At 35.2% G+C, this 17,449-nt stretch overlaps 1 protein-coding gene across 3 annotated transcripts; it reads left to right on the top strand.

The window, feature by feature from the left end:
* Positions 1 to 3,706: 3,706 nt before the first annotated feature.
* Positions 3,707 to 16,909, top strand: LOC123877945 (serologically defined colon cancer antigen 8 homolog). Of its 3 annotated transcripts, none has more exons than XM_045924882.1 (17): positions 3,707 to 3,990; positions 5,004 to 5,118; positions 6,026 to 6,224; positions 6,468 to 6,586; positions 7,169 to 7,345; positions 7,727 to 7,864; positions 8,011 to 8,105; positions 8,630 to 8,783; positions 9,232 to 9,393; positions 10,074 to 10,179; positions 10,333 to 10,466; positions 10,617 to 10,721; positions 11,000 to 11,093; positions 11,562 to 11,679; positions 14,527 to 14,612; positions 15,133 to 15,756; positions 15,916 to 16,909. In XM_045924882.1, the coding sequence occupies exons 1-17, from the start codon at positions 3,881 to 3,883 to the stop codon at positions 16,530 to 16,532; spliced, it is 3,153 nt and encodes a 1,050-aa protein (XP_045780838.1). In that variant the 5' UTR covers positions 3,707 to 3,880; the 3' UTR covers positions 16,533 to 16,909. The 3 variants fall into 3 exon arrangements, with proteins under 3 accessions (XP_045780838.1, XP_045780839.1, XP_045780837.1); XM_045924883.1 differs by lacking the exon at positions 15,916 to 16,909 and adding an exon at positions 13,643 to 13,967 and having other exon boundaries at positions 15,133 to 15,263; XM_045924881.1 differs by having other exon boundaries at positions 15,133 to 16,909.
* Positions 16,910 to 17,449: the final 540 nt, after the last annotated feature.

Here is a 17,449-nt window from a genome sequence, read left to right as displayed (position 1 = left end):
GAATACGGCCGTTAGAATAAGTAGAATAGATTTTTATTCAAATAAACTTTTTACTTTTTTGCTTTTTCCCGGTCCCGGGTTCGATTCTCGGCAGGGGTTTGGAATCTTATAGTTTCCAAATTTCTGGTCTGGTCTGGTGGGAGGCTTCGGCCGTGGCTAGTTACCACCCTACCGGCAAAGCCGTACCGCCAAGCGATTTAGCGTTCCGGTACGATGCCCTGTAGAAACCAAAGGGGTATATGGGTTTAGTAAAAAACTGCCATATCCCTTCTAGGTTAGCCCACTTCCATCTTAGATTGCATCATCAGACATCACTTACCACCATGTGAGATTGCAGCCAAGGGCTAACTCATCCATACTAATATTATAATTGCGAAAATGTTACTGTCTGTCTGTCTGCTACATTTTCACGGCCCTACAATTTAAAACCGATTATTTGGTAAAGGGTTAGCTTATATCCCGGGGACGGTCATAGCCTACTTTTTATCCCGGAAAAATCAAACTTCCCACGGTATTCCCAAAACCCACCCGCTTAAGCGATTTGTATGAAATTTGGTACGGAGGTAGCTCGCGTCTGTAATTGACTTAAGCAACTTTTTATCCTGGAAAATCAAACAGTTCCTCTTTACTAATTCCAACCGCTAGGATATGGAACGCCCTTCCGGCATCAGTTTTCCCTTCCACCTATAATATGGGCACCTTCAAGTCAAGAGTGAATAGGCAACTTCTAGGCAAGCGCGCTCCATCTTAGGCTGCATCATCACTTGCTAGCAGGTCTGATTGCAGCCAAGCGCTAGTCTAAATAATTTTAAAAAAAAATCCTACGGGATCTTTAAAAACCCAAAACCACGCGGACGAAGTCGCGGGCATCCTCTAGTACCTATCTGAATAAATTTAAAATCAAACGAGTCGCAGGGAGAAGCTGGAGTCAGTGCAGGTGACTAGAAAACCCTACCAGAGACCTATTGCCAGGCAATGGACGTCTATGGGTTGATAAGGATGATAATGATACTTACATTGATTTTCATACGAAAATAAATAGTTGGTAGGTACATCACACTAATATTATAAAGGAGAAAGATTGTATGTGTGTGTGTGTGTGTGTGTGTGTGTGTGTGTGTGTGTGTGTGTGTGTGTGTGTGTGTGTGTGTGTGTGTGTGTGTTTGTTACTCCTTCACGCAAAAACTACTGGACGGATTGGGCTGAAATTTAGAATGGAGATAGATTATACCCTGGATTAGCACATAGGCTACTTTTTATCCCGGAAAATCAAAGAGTTCCCACGGGAATTTTAAAAAAAGTACATCCACGTGAACGAAGTCGCGGGTATCAGCTAGTTATTTATATCGGAAAACCGAGTAGGTAGTATGATTCCATAGCTGAGGTGCAAACCTGTGCCTAGCACAGATATCGCGTGACCGCATTATGTGCTGTCTTTTTTGACGTTGACTTGAGCTGTACTTTTACTGAATACCTACGAATATTTACGATTTTACGAGCTTTACCAAATTCCAGTTACATCGGCTTAAAGTACCGACCTATGACCCTATTAATTCTTATTATCTATAGATTACTAGCTGATGCCCGCGACTTCGTCCGAGTGGATTTAGATTTTTAAAAATCTCATGGGAAGTATTTGATTTTCCGGGATAAAATGTAGCATAAGTAAAGCGGAATTTACATTACGAAATTAGTGGTACGAAATTAGTTTCAGCATCAATTACACGTGTAAACGACATTAATTTCATTACACGTGTAATTGATAATGAATCAAAATGAAATTTAAAAAACCGTCCAAGTGCTAGTCAGTTTCGCGCACTGAGGGTTCCGTACACGGGTATTTTTGCAACATTTTGCACGATAAATCAAAAACTATTATACATAAAAATTTATAAAAATCTGTTTTAGAATGTACAGGTAAAGCCCTTTCATATGATACCCCACTTGGTATAGTTATCTTACTTTGAAAATTGAAACATATTTCTTTTTTCAATGATGTGACCACAAATTCGCGGTTTTCAGATTTATTCCTGTACTTGTGCTATAAGACCTACCTACCTGCCAAATTTCATGATTCTAGGTCAACGGGAAGTACCCTATAGGTTTCTTGACAAACAAACAGACAGACAGCAAAGTGATCCTATAAGGGTTCCATTTTTCCTTTTGAGGTACGGAACCCTAAAAACGTGTGCCCAAGAACTTTTTGACCTGGTTCCTCCTTCATCTGCCTACTAACGTACTGCAAGGTATCGCCACAGGAATCGCTAAGGTCTGCAGTCTGCACCCGTACGTATAGTTGAAATTCCACGGACACGTACAAAGCGATTTGCCTCCTCGTTCCTAATTCTAATCGCTAGGACATGGAACGCCCTTCCGGCATCGGTTTTCGCCTCCAATTTCAATAGGTATGGGTACTACCTAGGTACTTTCAAGTCTAAAGTGAATAGGCGAGCGGGTTCCATCTTAAACTGCATCATCACTTGCCAGCAGGTTTGATTCCAGCCAAGCGCTAGTCAATAATTTTTTTTTTAAAAAACCTAAAATTTTGCCTGCCAAAGTTTTAAGTAGGTTTAAAGCTTTGATAACTCATAGCAATATATTATTTCCAACAGTAAATTACTTATTGCCATGTTTCCGTGAGTATACAAAAGAAATGCTTGCGTGATCGGGAATGAGTTTTCCCTCCAAAACCCCGTAATGGCGGCATCTTCAGCTCGCACGACAGACACTGCCTGTCACGTAGGCTGGGAGCTGGCCTGCTAATAAACTTGGTAAAAAAAAATTCCATCCTAGGTTGCATCATCACTTGCTAGCAGGCCTGATTGCAGTCAAGCGCTAGTCTATAAACAGACTAGCGCTCCGAGGGTTCCGTAGTCGGATATTTTTTCCGACACTTTGCTCGATAAATTAAAACTATTATGCTTTAAAATAAATACAAATGTTTTAGAATGTACAGGTAAAGCCCCTTCATATGATACCCCACTTGATACAGACAGACTGATAGACAGACAGACGGGCAGACAGACAGACGGACGGACGAACAGACAGACAGACAGTCTGGGGCGTAAATGAAAAAGTAGGCAAATATATGTATAAAATTACTTTATTGTATTTGTACTAATTGTATAAATTTACTTTTTTTTACGGAAAAAGCAACTTAAACTATACCTTAATATTAACTAAGCAAGTACTGCATAGTTGTACTGAAACGTTTACTTCAGTTCACGATTAACAAAGTGGATTCACAAAAATCAATATCTCTGATGAAAGTTTCATTTAAGTACAACCTACCATTAAAAAGTTTTCTAAAACAAAACTTTGTAAAAACAAAAACAAAAACAGACATGATCTTAGCCTATCCATTCCGGTGGAAAACTACGTTGGAGTGAAAACCACAATCGTGCATCATACAGAGTGAGTGAGACAAAACACAGGAAGCGGAATTTTTATTCCAAAAAAGCTTCCATGCAATCATCGCGTCTTTGGCGGTCTTATTTTAAATTTCGAATCCGTGGGCGGGTGACATTTTGCTAGTGCTAAAAAATAATACTTTTGTGGTTGTAAAAAAAATAATTATTACAATTCTATTATTATTAAATTAGCAATTTGATTTTTCCATAGATTAAAATTTAACGCGTCAATTTTTTTTTATAAATTATGGAGTGTAGCACTCCATAATATAAATATTGATCTTTAAAAGTTTCGTTCACATTTACTGTATTTTTTTTTAATCGATATTTTTAAAGGGTCTTTTATTAGGTCGTGTTCGCGGCAAAAAATTAAGCAATTTTGTATTGATGTTTATTTTTCCGAAAATAAAGAGGTATATTTGGGTCATATCTGGTCGTTTATCGAATTTGCTGTTTGATAAGTGCAAGGCATGGGCTCGAATAGTTTCCTAAAATCGAAATCCGTTTACCGAACGAAGAGTGGTTCCAGCGGTGGTTCTGATAAAGACATGAACGGGAAACTTAAACGGTCAAAAATCAGGCAAGTATTTTTATAGCTACTAAAGTTAATTTATGAGAACCATTTTTAGGGTTCCGTACCGAAATGGTAAAATGGAATCCTTATGGTATGACTTTTTCCGTCCGTCCGTCCGTCTGTCACAGTGGATTATCTCAGTAACTACTAAAGCTATCGTCAGGAATAGTTGTAGGTATATGAAAGTGGCCCAACGTCATTGGAATAAAAAAACCGGCCAAATGCGAGTCAGACTCGCACACCGAGGGTTCCGTACTCGGGTATATTTTTGCGAGATTTTGCACGATAAATCAAAAACTGTTACGCATAAAAAAGCATAAAAATAGATTAAAATCTGTTTCAGAATGTACCGGTAAAACCCCTTCATAATATTATATGAACCCCATTTGGTATAGTTATCTTACTTTGAAAATTGTAATTTTTTATTATTTGTTCATGAACACATTTAAAATATTTTATGGTGGTGTAACCACAAATTCGCGGTTTTCGGATTTTTTCTTTACTTGTGCTACCGTCCTACCTGCCAAATTCCAGGATTCTAGGTCAACGGGAAGTATCCTAGAGGTTTTCTTGACAGACGACAGACGGACAGACGGACAGACAGGCAGGCAGACAACAAAGTGATCCTATAAAAAATACAAGCAGCGAGCAAGTAGAGGGTTTGGCTTAGGACTTGCGCTGTATTCCTGAGGATTATCTAGGCCCTAGGGCAATCGCGTTTTTGGATTATATTATACAAATAGGTACGTGACGTATTTGAACTCACTATAGAAGAACTTAACTCTTAACCACAAATCCATAAAGGACCGTAACCAAGCAATAAAATTGTTTATCATGACATGCAACCATAGCAACCATGTAATCAATAGTCCGCAATAAAAAAAAAACATTCACTCGAACAGCGCAATGCGACGCAAAAGGAGTTCCGATTTCAAAATTTAATTTTAATTTTTTTAATTTTCTTTTTGAAAATGTAACTCTAGATTGTCTATGATGTATAACCCGTATTTTTCGCGTAGGCGGCCTGTGAAGATGAACGACTATGGGATGAAGAGGATTCCGGATTACACTGAATTGGCCTACAAAGAAGCGGTATCGAAGCTGAGATATTTTTTATCGGGGAACGCACCGAGCGTAAGTTTAGTTCTTATGTACTATTCTTAGTTCCTACGAGTATCTGCTATATAAAATAAAATTGTGAAGTAGGTATTATTTTTTATTGATTGAATATAAATAAATAAAAAAGTATATAAAATAAGATTTCATTGTTAATTACAGGATAATTAGGTTGAGATTTGAGTAAAGTTCGGCATAACTACATGTATGTAATAATTCGGCATAACTATATGTTAGATGTACTGGCTTGGGGATATTATCGGTTAAATCCTTATTTTCAGAGAGGTGCGATTTTTGTGACGCCGAGTGTATAGGTATACTATAACCACAATCACTCCTGATGGAAAGTGATGATGTGGCCTAAGATGGGACGCGTTTACATTCACTCTTGTTTTAAGGATACCCGGATTATAATGCATGGATTTGTATTATATAAAAACCCCTGTGAAAAAGATTAAGGTTAAAAATCAGTTAAAATTTAAAAAGTGTAAGCATAAGTACAACCTTTTAGTTAGATTAAAAACAATCGATTCTTTATCGCCATGATTGATAGAGATAAGTGGGTAGTAGGTACATTGGGGCTTAGGCTATCCATGGAGATTTCCCCGAGATAAAAAAGGTTTTTTCATATTATCTGATAACGCGTCAACAACCATGATAAAGAAAAAATTAGCGATAAATACTCCATATAGACCAGACGGCCTGCATGCCCATTTATATTCAAATTTTATACACGTATTTTCATTTTCTTAAGCTATTATAGAAAGAGTACTTTAATCGATTTATTTAACGTCTGCGACATATTAATTTTTATCGGATTGTCTTAAAATCAACATATAGGTAGGTAGGTAAACGCCAAGTTTCGTAATAGCCCTATTCACAGTAATAGAAAATACAGTTTAAAATCCTATCAATTCCTATGCAGGTACGTAGCTATGGAGGATCGGCATCTATTAAGAACCTCGACGAATCTGACGGAGACCTCGACAAGAAGTACTCTACATCCTACAATACTCTCTCAGAGTACAAACCGCGGCCAAGACTCACCGCCAAGTATGCTACACTGTACGCCGACAGCCTGCACAACTATAATACGCCACCACAACCTACCATTACTACCACTGGTAAGACTGACTTAAAAAAAAAAAAGCAAACAGAGGCCAAGTTTCACGCCAAGTATGCCGGATCAACTCTAAGGCTGAGATCTATAGAGCGCACTTTGACTTTGCTCAGACTTAAGACACTGTTAAAACGAGACAGCGTTATATTGCTGGCATAAATATGTATCGTTTTAACTTAAGTTTGAGCAAAGTCAAAGTGCGCTCTATAGTACTTAGGTCTATCCACTAGTAAAAATATGATTGCAGCGCCACCACAACCCGCGGCGGGGGATCTATCGGGCGGCACCAACCCTGATGTCATCAACTTCATACAGAAGCAAGAAGAGTATATCGAGCAGCTCGAACGCGAGAGTCAGTATTGCAGGGTATGTTCGTTTTTTATCCTAATTTTATCCTTTTTCAGGGTTCCGTAACAAAGGGTGCCAACGGGATCCTATTACCAAGCCTCCGCTCTCTGTCCGTCCGTACGTCTGTCTTTCAGTAGGCTGTATCTCGTAAACCGTAGTAGGTAGAGAGTTGAAATTTTCACAGAATGTGTCTGTGTGTGTGTGTGTGTGTGTGCCGCAATAACAGGAAATAATAAAAATTTCAAAATGGCTGCCATGAAAATTAAAAAAAATAAAAAGTATTATTTTTGATTTTTAATGTTTGTGGTTATTGAAGTCGGTTATTTTTTTATTTTTTTTTATATTTTTTTTTAGTGGTAATGTATTATTAAATATGCTATGCTTTGTTAAAAACCTACTGTTTGCTAAACTATTACACTGATCGCGAGCAATTTGCTCTTATCAATTGAGGATTTACCTCTGAATTAAGACCAAAAAAAAAACATCAAAATTGATTCAAAATTAAAAGCGGAGTATCGCGTAACAGACATAAAATAAAAACAATCGAATTGAGAATCTCCTTCTTTTTTTGAATTCGGTTAAAATAATCTTAAATTACAGGACGAACTCAACAACCTCCTCGGTAAAGTCAAAGAGGTAATATCAGAGAACGAACATTTACACGAAGCTCAGAAGAACAAACTGATTTCTCGAATGTTTCACTCTTACAACGCTGGATCGGAGACTGATGAGTTGGATGACCTGGGAGACAGCACTGGATTGGATAGTGATAATAAGGTTAAACATGCAGTTCTTTACATAGAACTTAGATAGTATTCTTTGGCAAAACACAGAGGAACTTTAAGAGTCAAGTAACATAATAATAAAAACTCCAAATATATTATAAAATAGTTAAGAAGAATACGAAGACAATTTTTTTTTACATCAAATTAAAACCAAGGAGATGAAACTAAAAACTTTTACCTAAGGATTTTTGATAACAACGATCTGAATATTTTTCAAAATCCAACCTCGTAAAAATCCTTTAAATGAAGAAAAATCCCTTACTTTTAAAAGAGTTGCTGTGATTTAAAAAAAAATGAATTCGTCTTCTACCTCCAGTTTTATATATCAAAATTATTACCTAGATTTCTATTTTGCAAAATAAAATTGTTCCAGATTTCTCCATCTAAAACTCGTCGGACCACTAAACCTCGATCAACAAAACTAGAAGGACCGAACATTGTCTTCGAATCCCGCATCTCGGAATTGGAAGCTCAATTGACCCAAGCTAAAATAGACCTTAAGAAAGTGCAGGTAAGTACCTACATTTAAATTAATGAATTTGGACATAGTTCGTAGAAATGATGGTAAATGAGATCTTAAAGCATCAATAACCCGATAGTAAAAAGGTTAATCTAGAAATTTCTAAACTAATATTTATAGATGAGTTTATGTTTTAGGATGAAAACAATGAAAATAAACGCAAGCTCGCCAATGGTCTTGTAGATTCAACGTGTCTTGATGGATTCAAGAGACAAATCGATAATTTGCAAAGGTAAGCTAGTTCAATGGACAACAGTTTTTAGAATAGAATGGAACGGATTTTGCTGATTTTCTAGGCATAACGTGATGTCCCGTTACACAAAATATTGCAGACTAGATGATGCCCGCAGCTTCACCCGCGTAGATTGGTCAGATCCCCTGCAGCATCAGGATTGAGGAGTTGGAATCCAAATTTTTTATGGAACAATGTCGCAAAGTTCTTCTATCGATTAGAAAGAAATTACGCAAATCGGTTCAGAAATCTCGGAGATATCAGTGCATAGATAGAAAAACACAACTCCTCCATTTTCTAAGTCAGTTAAAAAAGTAGTCACTTGTCTGTGAAAGCCCCATCACAATAGGTTCAACCATTCCGAATATTAGCCCGTTCAAACAGACAGTCACTTCAATTTATTTATAAGTAGGTATATAGATAGTATAAGGATACGTCGTGTTTTCACTGAACTTCTAGACGAAATTACTAACATACTGACTTCTAGAAAAATCTATATAAAATTGTAACCTGATTACTTACAGAGACAAATCTGCTCTAGAATCTCAGATAGCTAAGCTGAAACTGAGTTTAGAGCGTCAGGATGGAGACGACAAATACAAAAGAGGTTCAGATGCTGTGGAGAACCAACTCAGAGAAGAGAGGAACAACTTGGAGATGGAGATACGACGACTTAAGGTGATAAACATTAATTCGATAAGGAAAGTCAAGATTATCTCAACAATCGTGTAAAATAAGAAGACATCCAAATGAGTATTATACTAAACATTAACTGAATCACTTAACCAGTAATATAAATGTGTAAGTGTGTTTGTGTGTGGCTTTGTTTGTTTGTCCTTCAATCACGCTGCAACGGATCAGCGTAATTTTTTGCATGGATATAGTTAAAGACCTGGAGAGTGATAAAGGTTGCAAATGAAACATCTGACTAACGCTAGAGGTCAACGAACGTACCGTAAATAGGTCTCTCGAAGTCAATACCGCATTGTAGGTGGAGCATTGACCCGAGTTTTGCACTCTATACAGCTCATTCTAAGATAAAGCAAATGCTAAGGTAGTATAATAATAACGTTTAGTTTTTGCTAGCGTTCTGGTTACTGGTAAAGAAGATGAAAATTGTCTACAGGATGATTTAGCAAAGGAACGATCTAAAGTGCGCGAGTTGGCTGGTGAGGGTACACGTAGAGCCATACAAGAGAGAAGTGCTGCAGAACAACGTTATAATGCGCATTTCGATGAGCTACAGAACGATCTGGCTGCGCAGTATGACAATGTATCTAAATTACAGGTAAACACTATTGACAACCTTGTCAAATATTAAAGTGGAATTTACATTATGAAATTAGTGGCACGACGTTAATTTCATTATCAATTGCACGTGTAAACGTCAAATTTCGTGGTGTGTGCATCTAATTTCGTAAATCGTGCATTACGAAAGTAGACGTTTACACGTGCAATTGATGTCGTGAAACTAATGTCGTGCCATTAAATTTCGTAATGTAAATTCCGGTTAAATGTTAAAAAAGTAAAGCATCGAACGTACTAGACAAGACGAAATTAAAAATAAAATCACAGATAGGTATGACAATATGGGATTTTCCAATACTAAGTATGTTTCTTATATATATTCATTATTAATTTCAATTTATAAAATGTAGGTAACGATACTTTGTACCAGGTACTAATGATTTAGATGATAAATAATCCATACTAATATTACAAATTCAACAGTGTGTCTGTCTATGCTAACTTTTTCACGGCCCAACAGTTTAACTAATTTTAATGAGCGTAAAGTTAGCTTACATCCCGGGGACGAACATAATAATATAAGCATACCTATACTATTTTTTATCCTGGACAATCAAAGAGATACCACGGGATTCTTAATGGCCCTTAGTGAAGATTTCACGGGTATCATCTATGTAGTTCTTAATATATTTCTGATAATAATATTTTTTAAACTCTCAGCTGGATTTAGAAAGGCAGCGGCGTGAAGAAAACGACCTCAAACGTGAACTGTCAATGAAGAATGCTGCTGTGGAGGAATTGAAGATGGAACTTAAGAATAAAACAGGTAATAAAACAAAACAGACAATTCTTGACTTCCATATTCCAAAACTAACAATTCAATACACCTAGGTACTTTAACTACTAAATCTAACTAAATCTAAGAAAAACTAGACAAATTGAACCTTTATAATATTGAACATTTAAACCTTTCTTTTAGCATCTCTGCAAGCGGACTTAGCACAAGCTTATGCGGAAAAAGCATCGCTAGAAGAAGAGCTGGCAAGCGCTCGGCTTGCTATTGAAAGACACCAGCGTCAAGCCAAGCATGAGACTAATCGCCTTAATTCAGAAGTAAGTCCAAACTGATTGAATCCTCAGAGCTCTAATTAAACAACCAAGACTCATAATAACAGTAAAATTATGCTGAATAAAATGCAAAACTATAAGTCGATATCTCCATAACTGCTTTTTTCATAGCTCAAATGTTATTGTTTTCTTTAGATACAGTCGCTTCGTCAACGCTTAGATCGGGCTGATGCAGATTTGGTCCATTCGCGCCGAGAAAATTTGCGTTTGTCGGAACAAATCTCTACTCTAGAGAAGGAGGTACCGATGATGTTTTTTTAAACTTACTAATACTATTGCACTACTATCTGTTATTTATGATATATGATTATTATGGCTTAAACAATCAATAAAAGATTACGTTAACTAATTCTCGTGATAATTCAAAGCAAATTCATTTGTTTTTCATTCATTCAAGCAATTCATTCCTTCAAAATTAAGGCGACCTTTTTGAAATTTTAATAGAAATGAACCTCAATGAAGTAAAATAAGTAAGAGATAGAAAGATAGATATGAAAAAGCATTTTTCTAATCCACAGTTGAACATGAAGAACTTAACTCCGATATCACCTGAGAAAAAGAAAAAAGAAAAAGAACTTTCATCAATGCTAGAATCCATGGAGAATAAGCATGGTAAGTTAAATGGTTGTTTAGATCAACATAATTAAACTATGCCTCTAAAGCTATCGCTTTCTTGACTAGAACTACTTCCTCTATAAGAAAAAGTAAAATACAGTTTGCCTCAAGTATTGAAGTACCTATCCACAATCATTCATTGGGTAAACTATTGATGTTTTGAAAGACTCCATCTTTTTTTTAAAATTCTACACTTCAAAACATTTATAATTTACCCTTTCATTATGGCGCTTGCATGAAATTTCATAGTTGAAAGGGCTTGATTCTTTCTTAACTTCAATAGTTTATTCATCAGATTGTTCATTGCCTCCTAAAATTTCATCTTATATTAATTAAACTTTATCGAACACTTAAATAACTTTTGTAAAAGAATCACTAAGTTTAGTTTCTCTTTTGGAAAGTTAGTGATTGAAATTCTCGGTTCAGTTTTCGGAAGGGTTGTAGCGAATTACTTTGGTTCCACAGCTAAGACCGTGGCTGAGCTGGAGTCCATGATACAATCACAAAACAGTCTGATGGAGAAACTCACCAGCGAATGTCGTTTGCTTACAGACAAGCTCGACGACGCAAATCGTAGGCACAAGTACGAAATATTTTGAACTTTAACTGCATGCAAATAAATTTTAATTTTTATTGAACATTCTGAAGCACTTTGACTCTTTCGAAATCAGTTTTACATTGCCATCATTACCCATCTCACTTTTACCAAACATTGAGACCAACGTTGCTCAAAAATTATAAAATAAACATTACAGCAATAGTAACTGAACTTTAAAACTGTTTGGTCAATTTTGACCATGTTGGCCCAATGTTGGGATAAAAATATAATGATATCCTAACGTCGTGCTGTGTTTTTATTGGTAACAGGCAGAGCGCAGAGTCGCAGCCGTACAGACGAACCAATCAGAACACAGCGCGACCATTCAAGATCACGAGAATCACCAATCACGACTCACCGTTCAGCGAGGCGCCACGCAAAAGAGTCCGATTCGTCGAATAACTATGCGCCAATAGTTGTTGGCCCATTGACGACCAATCAGGATCTCACTAATACTCATGGGGAGAAAATTTATAATCTGCCACTGATGATTCAACAGCCCTTTTTACGGGAGAAAAAGGAGCCAATTAAAGTTGATATCAGCGTCAAACTTATCCCAAGACCAAGGAAAAGAGATAAAAAGAGACGTGAATCACATGTCGAAGAAATTGTTTCTTCAGATACGAATAAGGGTGTTAAGAATGTTATTAGTATGGAAGTCACTGATAGAAATGTTCACGTTTTAAAAGAAAGTGTAGAAATTGTTAATGTTGAAAATAAGGAATGCACGGATGTAACTGAGAGTGATAAAAAGAGCACGATAGTAAATGCAAGCAGTGAAGAAAAGGTTGCAGATAATTTACTAAAAAGTCCAGTTAATTCCAAAAATATAACGCAAGATGAACCACCAGATCCAATTGAATCTGAAGATATATCACAAGATAAAACAATGGAAGATGTAGTGGCTGATAATGAGAGTAATTTAGAAAAAGATTTGGTTCCTTCAGAGAATGTTGATGCTGTAAATGAAATAGTTGTAAAAAATGAATCCGAACAAGTTCTGGATTCAAATATGGAACAATAATTTACGATCATGATATTTGTACTTTTTCGTGTTATTTTGTTGAGTAATATAATATTGGTATTGATGTTGCTTAAACAGCTTTATAACATATCTATGGCTTTATATTATGTTGTTGCTTTCTTCATTAGTATATTTGTTGTGCATAGTGATGATAGTATACCTACTTAATATTATTTATCATACAAATAATAAATGTGCAATAAGATTGCTTGATGATGTGCAATAAATTATGAATTTATTATTAATGAATTTAATGTTGTTTTATCAAATATTGTTATTTAAGTTAAGAAAACATGTGCAATACGTGCAATATAATACCTATTGTCTACTATTAATCAATTTTGATATATTAATGTTATTTTTTTTAATTTTCAAGTTTCAATTAGAATCTATTTAATTATTATTTAAGCTTAATGGGTAATGATAGCAAGTTTCAAATAATAAATGTAATAAATGCTAAAGAAACAAATATTATTGAGCTTTTAGCATTTAGATTTTAGACAACGGCGAAAATGGTTCAAAAGAAAACCATGAAAAAAACCTTTTTTCATTTCCTAAAATTTTTAACCTTGTGTGTAACTGTAGAAGGATCAATTTGTTTTGAAATGACATTTATTAAAAAGTGATAAGAAATTATAAAATAAATATACATAGAGATAAGTATAGTACGTTCATGTAAATATATTTCCATACATTTTTACATGTCCGCTTACGTCGACATGTTTTCGTTAAAGGATTTGCTCTATTATAATTTTCTTCACACTAAAATTACGAATCAATGATAAAATCTTATAAGACTGTTATGTAATGTCATGTTATTAATTTATAGTCACTCGTGCCGTTGTCTAATTACGAGTATAATTTTGATTATGATGAGACACATTAGATTCAAACACTGATACGCCCACAAACATTCTCTTTCAGAATGGAAAAGTCACAGTTGCTTTGCAGAAACTCAGAACTTATGAGAAAACTGAGAAACTTATGGTCTTCTCATAAAAAATACTGCACAACCACCATAGCACCTTATCGAAGCTATACTCCCCTCAGTGGGTACCCAAGTAGCACAAGCTATGACTTAGACCGCACTTACATGACCTCCACTCCTCAAACATATAGAAATAGATTTAGAGGTGCTAATGGGTTTAGTTATGCTGGTCGAGTTAGAGATGAAATTGGTAATTTGAGCAGAAATTTAAGTGATCTCTCATTAGATAAAATTGGTGATTCCGATGACGATCCTATTAAGGTAAGTAAGAAACAAAACGTTGTAATAGGAAAATTAATAACCGTAGATTTAGATGTATTATCAGGTAGTTTAGTGCATGGTTGATTTTTTGCTTCGTAAATACCTAATTAATCATAAGAATATTTTGTCTAATTATGAATAGTGAAACGTTAACATTAGTAGCAACATCTTTAATTATTCTATTTATTATGAAACTGGAAATAATTTAAAAATAACGTAAATTCTTCTTTACATATTATATCACAATTAAAACTGAGCTGACAGGACTCGAAGAAGCTGTTTTTTCTGCAGGAATGTGAAAAAGTGTATCTTTTACTTCTCTTAGTTTCGTTAGATGTGTATGTACAGAGGTGCATTTGAATTAGCAAGGTTGTATTTTTCCTAATAATTGTAAATATCAATTTTTACTATAATATAATCATGGGTTTCAAATTTGTTGTGTGTTGTATAAACTATATTATAACTGTATTTATAATATCTGTGCCGATTAATATATATGCACGTATTCGTGTGGCACTTGAGTGTGTGCGTGTGACCACGTGTGTGTGTGTGTGTTCAGGAAAGAACTGGCAACTCTGCAGCGTCAAGTAGAGCATCTCGGCCGATCCCTGCAGACTCCACCGCACCCACCTAGCAGTTATCAAGGTATGTGGTTAAAGCGCGTACCTACCCAACCAAGTTGCTTGGACCACACTGGTATCCGTTGCCCTGCGCATGAGTTTCAGTACTGATATTTATGTACACTTTCTTAATAAAATCAACTTTTAGTCTTTTATTCTTTGGAAATTTTAATCAATATCTACTTATTTAGGTATATACCTACCTATATTTCATTTTCAATTGACTCATAAGATAGACGCTTAAATACCTATGTATATTCGTTACGTTTTGGATCATTTAGAATTTTGACTTTTTGGTTGTGTAGAGCCTTTTAATGGAACCTTGTATTGTATTGGTCCAATTAAAAAATTGTTTAGTTTTAAAGATCATGGAATCTGGTTATCTATAAAGGAGTTAAAAATCTAAATGAATATCTTCGAGAGAATTAACGAAACTCATATTATTTCACTTGACGATTTCATTGGTCTTTCAAATATTTCGCTCAAAGTAAATTATTATTCAAAACAACTTAGGCAATTTAATGAATCTTATAATTTATTTACAGCACCTACCTCGCACACACCCGCAGCCAACAGAATACCACATACCCAACCCGGTTCCGGACCAGACTATACCAGAACTGAGTCCACCGGAGACACCGCATTCAGAAACCACAGAGTCGATACAAACGTCCAAAGAGACCACCAAGCTACAGGAGGTATAACTCAAGGACACATACAAGAAACCAGTGACCCTACAGACAATTATCATACAGGAAATCTGCCAATAAATCCACAAAATTACATCAGTCAAGAAGCACATACAATCGCAGAACCAAATTACAACAAACAACAAGTCAAACCACAAAAAAAGTTGTCGAAACAAAATTCAAGAGAGTCAATTGGTAGAGAAGAAAAAGTTTTACGTAAACAACTTTCCAGAGATGTGATACCACCTGTACCACTTAATATGCAAACTAGTGATACGGGACATATAGATTCAAATGTTAGAAGTCAAGAATATGATACAAACGTCAATACAGGAGGGATTGTTGAACATATACAAGGTAATGTAAATGACATGGAACAAGAACAAGTCGAGTATATTACTGAACATAAACCAGTAGAAGAGGAACTTACACAACAGTATGACAATCAACAATATAGTGCAGAAGATTATCAGAATTACGGTCCAAATTATGAACAACAACCAAATTACGAACAGTCAGATCCAAATAATGAACAACAACCAAATTACGAACAGTCAGACCCAAATTATGATCAACAGCAACCAAATTACCAACAGCCAGATCCAAATTATGAACAACAACCAAATTACGAACAGTCAGATCCAAATTATGAACAACAACAACCAAATTACGAACAGCCAGATCCAAATTATGAACAGCAACAACCAAATTACGAACAACCAGATCCAAATTATGAACAGCAGCAACCAAATTACGAACAGCCAGATCCAAATTATGAACAGCAACAAGCAAATTACGAACAGCCAGAGCAAACTTATGAACAACCACAATACACTGAGCAATATGAAAATTATGAACAGTATCCTCAACAATATGTAGATCCAAATGCTCAGTATGAAGGTCAATATGAAAATTATCCTGCAGATGGAACTTATACTGAACAAGCTTATGATAATACGCAATATAATCCAGAATATACGGAACAGCAATATTCTGAAAACGTTCCTGAACAAGCATTGCAATCTACAGATAATGTTCAAACTACTAAAATGCCACAAGATTTACAAAAAAAAGATAGTAATGTCCAGCCAGCCAAAATGCCACAAGATTTACGAAAAAAAGATAGTAATGTCCAACCTAACAAAATGCCACAAGATTTACAAAAAAAGGATAGTAATGTCCAACCTACTAAAACGCCACAAGATTTACAAAAAAAAGATAGTACACCTAAAGAAAAAGTAGCTAGCCAAAGATAGCGTTTAAAACTTAGTTAAGAAATTCGTTTATTTTACGTGCAATATTTTTGTTGATCTTAGCTTTAGTTTTGTTGTGAGATTTTAAACATTTGCGATTTCTTTATTTAACTAGTTAATTAAGTAAAGCTTTTGATGTTAGAAATACTTATTACAAAAAATTGAAAAGATTAATTTTAGTGTTTTTCCTTATTTACATAAAAAGATCATTTGACATGGTACCTACTTCTTAGGTATAGAATACGTACCTATTATTTTTTCTATAGTAGGTACTCTTAAAACTCTCCCGAGAAAACATGATAAGTCGTTATTGTTTTAAATGCTAAACTGATCATTTCAATTTTCTGTAACAAATAAAGAATTTTTATGCCATACGTCGTATCGAGTCATTAAATAATAACAATTTTTTGCTCAATACAATAGAGTTTATAGACAGTAAAAAAAACAATTTGTGTTTTATTTCGTCTTTAAATTAACAGTTCTTATAGGTAACTAGCCAAAAAATACCTAGTTTTTATCCGACTGCGGAGAAGCTTAAAAGGAGGGCTGTGTTCGACCTGTATGTGTGTATGTATGTATGCCCGTTCCTTTGTCCAGTTTAAGAAATTTGCTCTAGTATCGACTATAATCATGGACCTATAAAACTAACTATAACTCATAAATTAATCGATACTAGAGCTAATTTCTTAAACTGGACCCCTTCAAGTTAAGATTTTTACATAAACCTGTGAGGCTGATACTGCCATTGTCGCAATTGAAATGCCATAAGCCTACATTGTCGTATTAGTTTACAAATTGCGAAAAACCAAATTAAATTTGAATTTCGCGGGCAGGCCCGTCGCTTCCACCTTAACGTTCAAAGAGATCATCGCGGGGAAATCCACATGTCTAAAAACTCTACATATTATTATCAAAGATGC

This window comes from Maniola jurtina, chromosome 25 (genome assembly GCF_905333055.1).
Source record: "Maniola jurtina chromosome 25, ilManJurt1.1, whole genome shotgun sequence".
NCBI classification, from domain to species: Eukaryota; Metazoa; Arthropoda; class Insecta; order Lepidoptera; family Nymphalidae; genus Maniola; species Maniola jurtina.
This window is presented reverse-complemented; position numbering and strand designations above follow the sequence as displayed.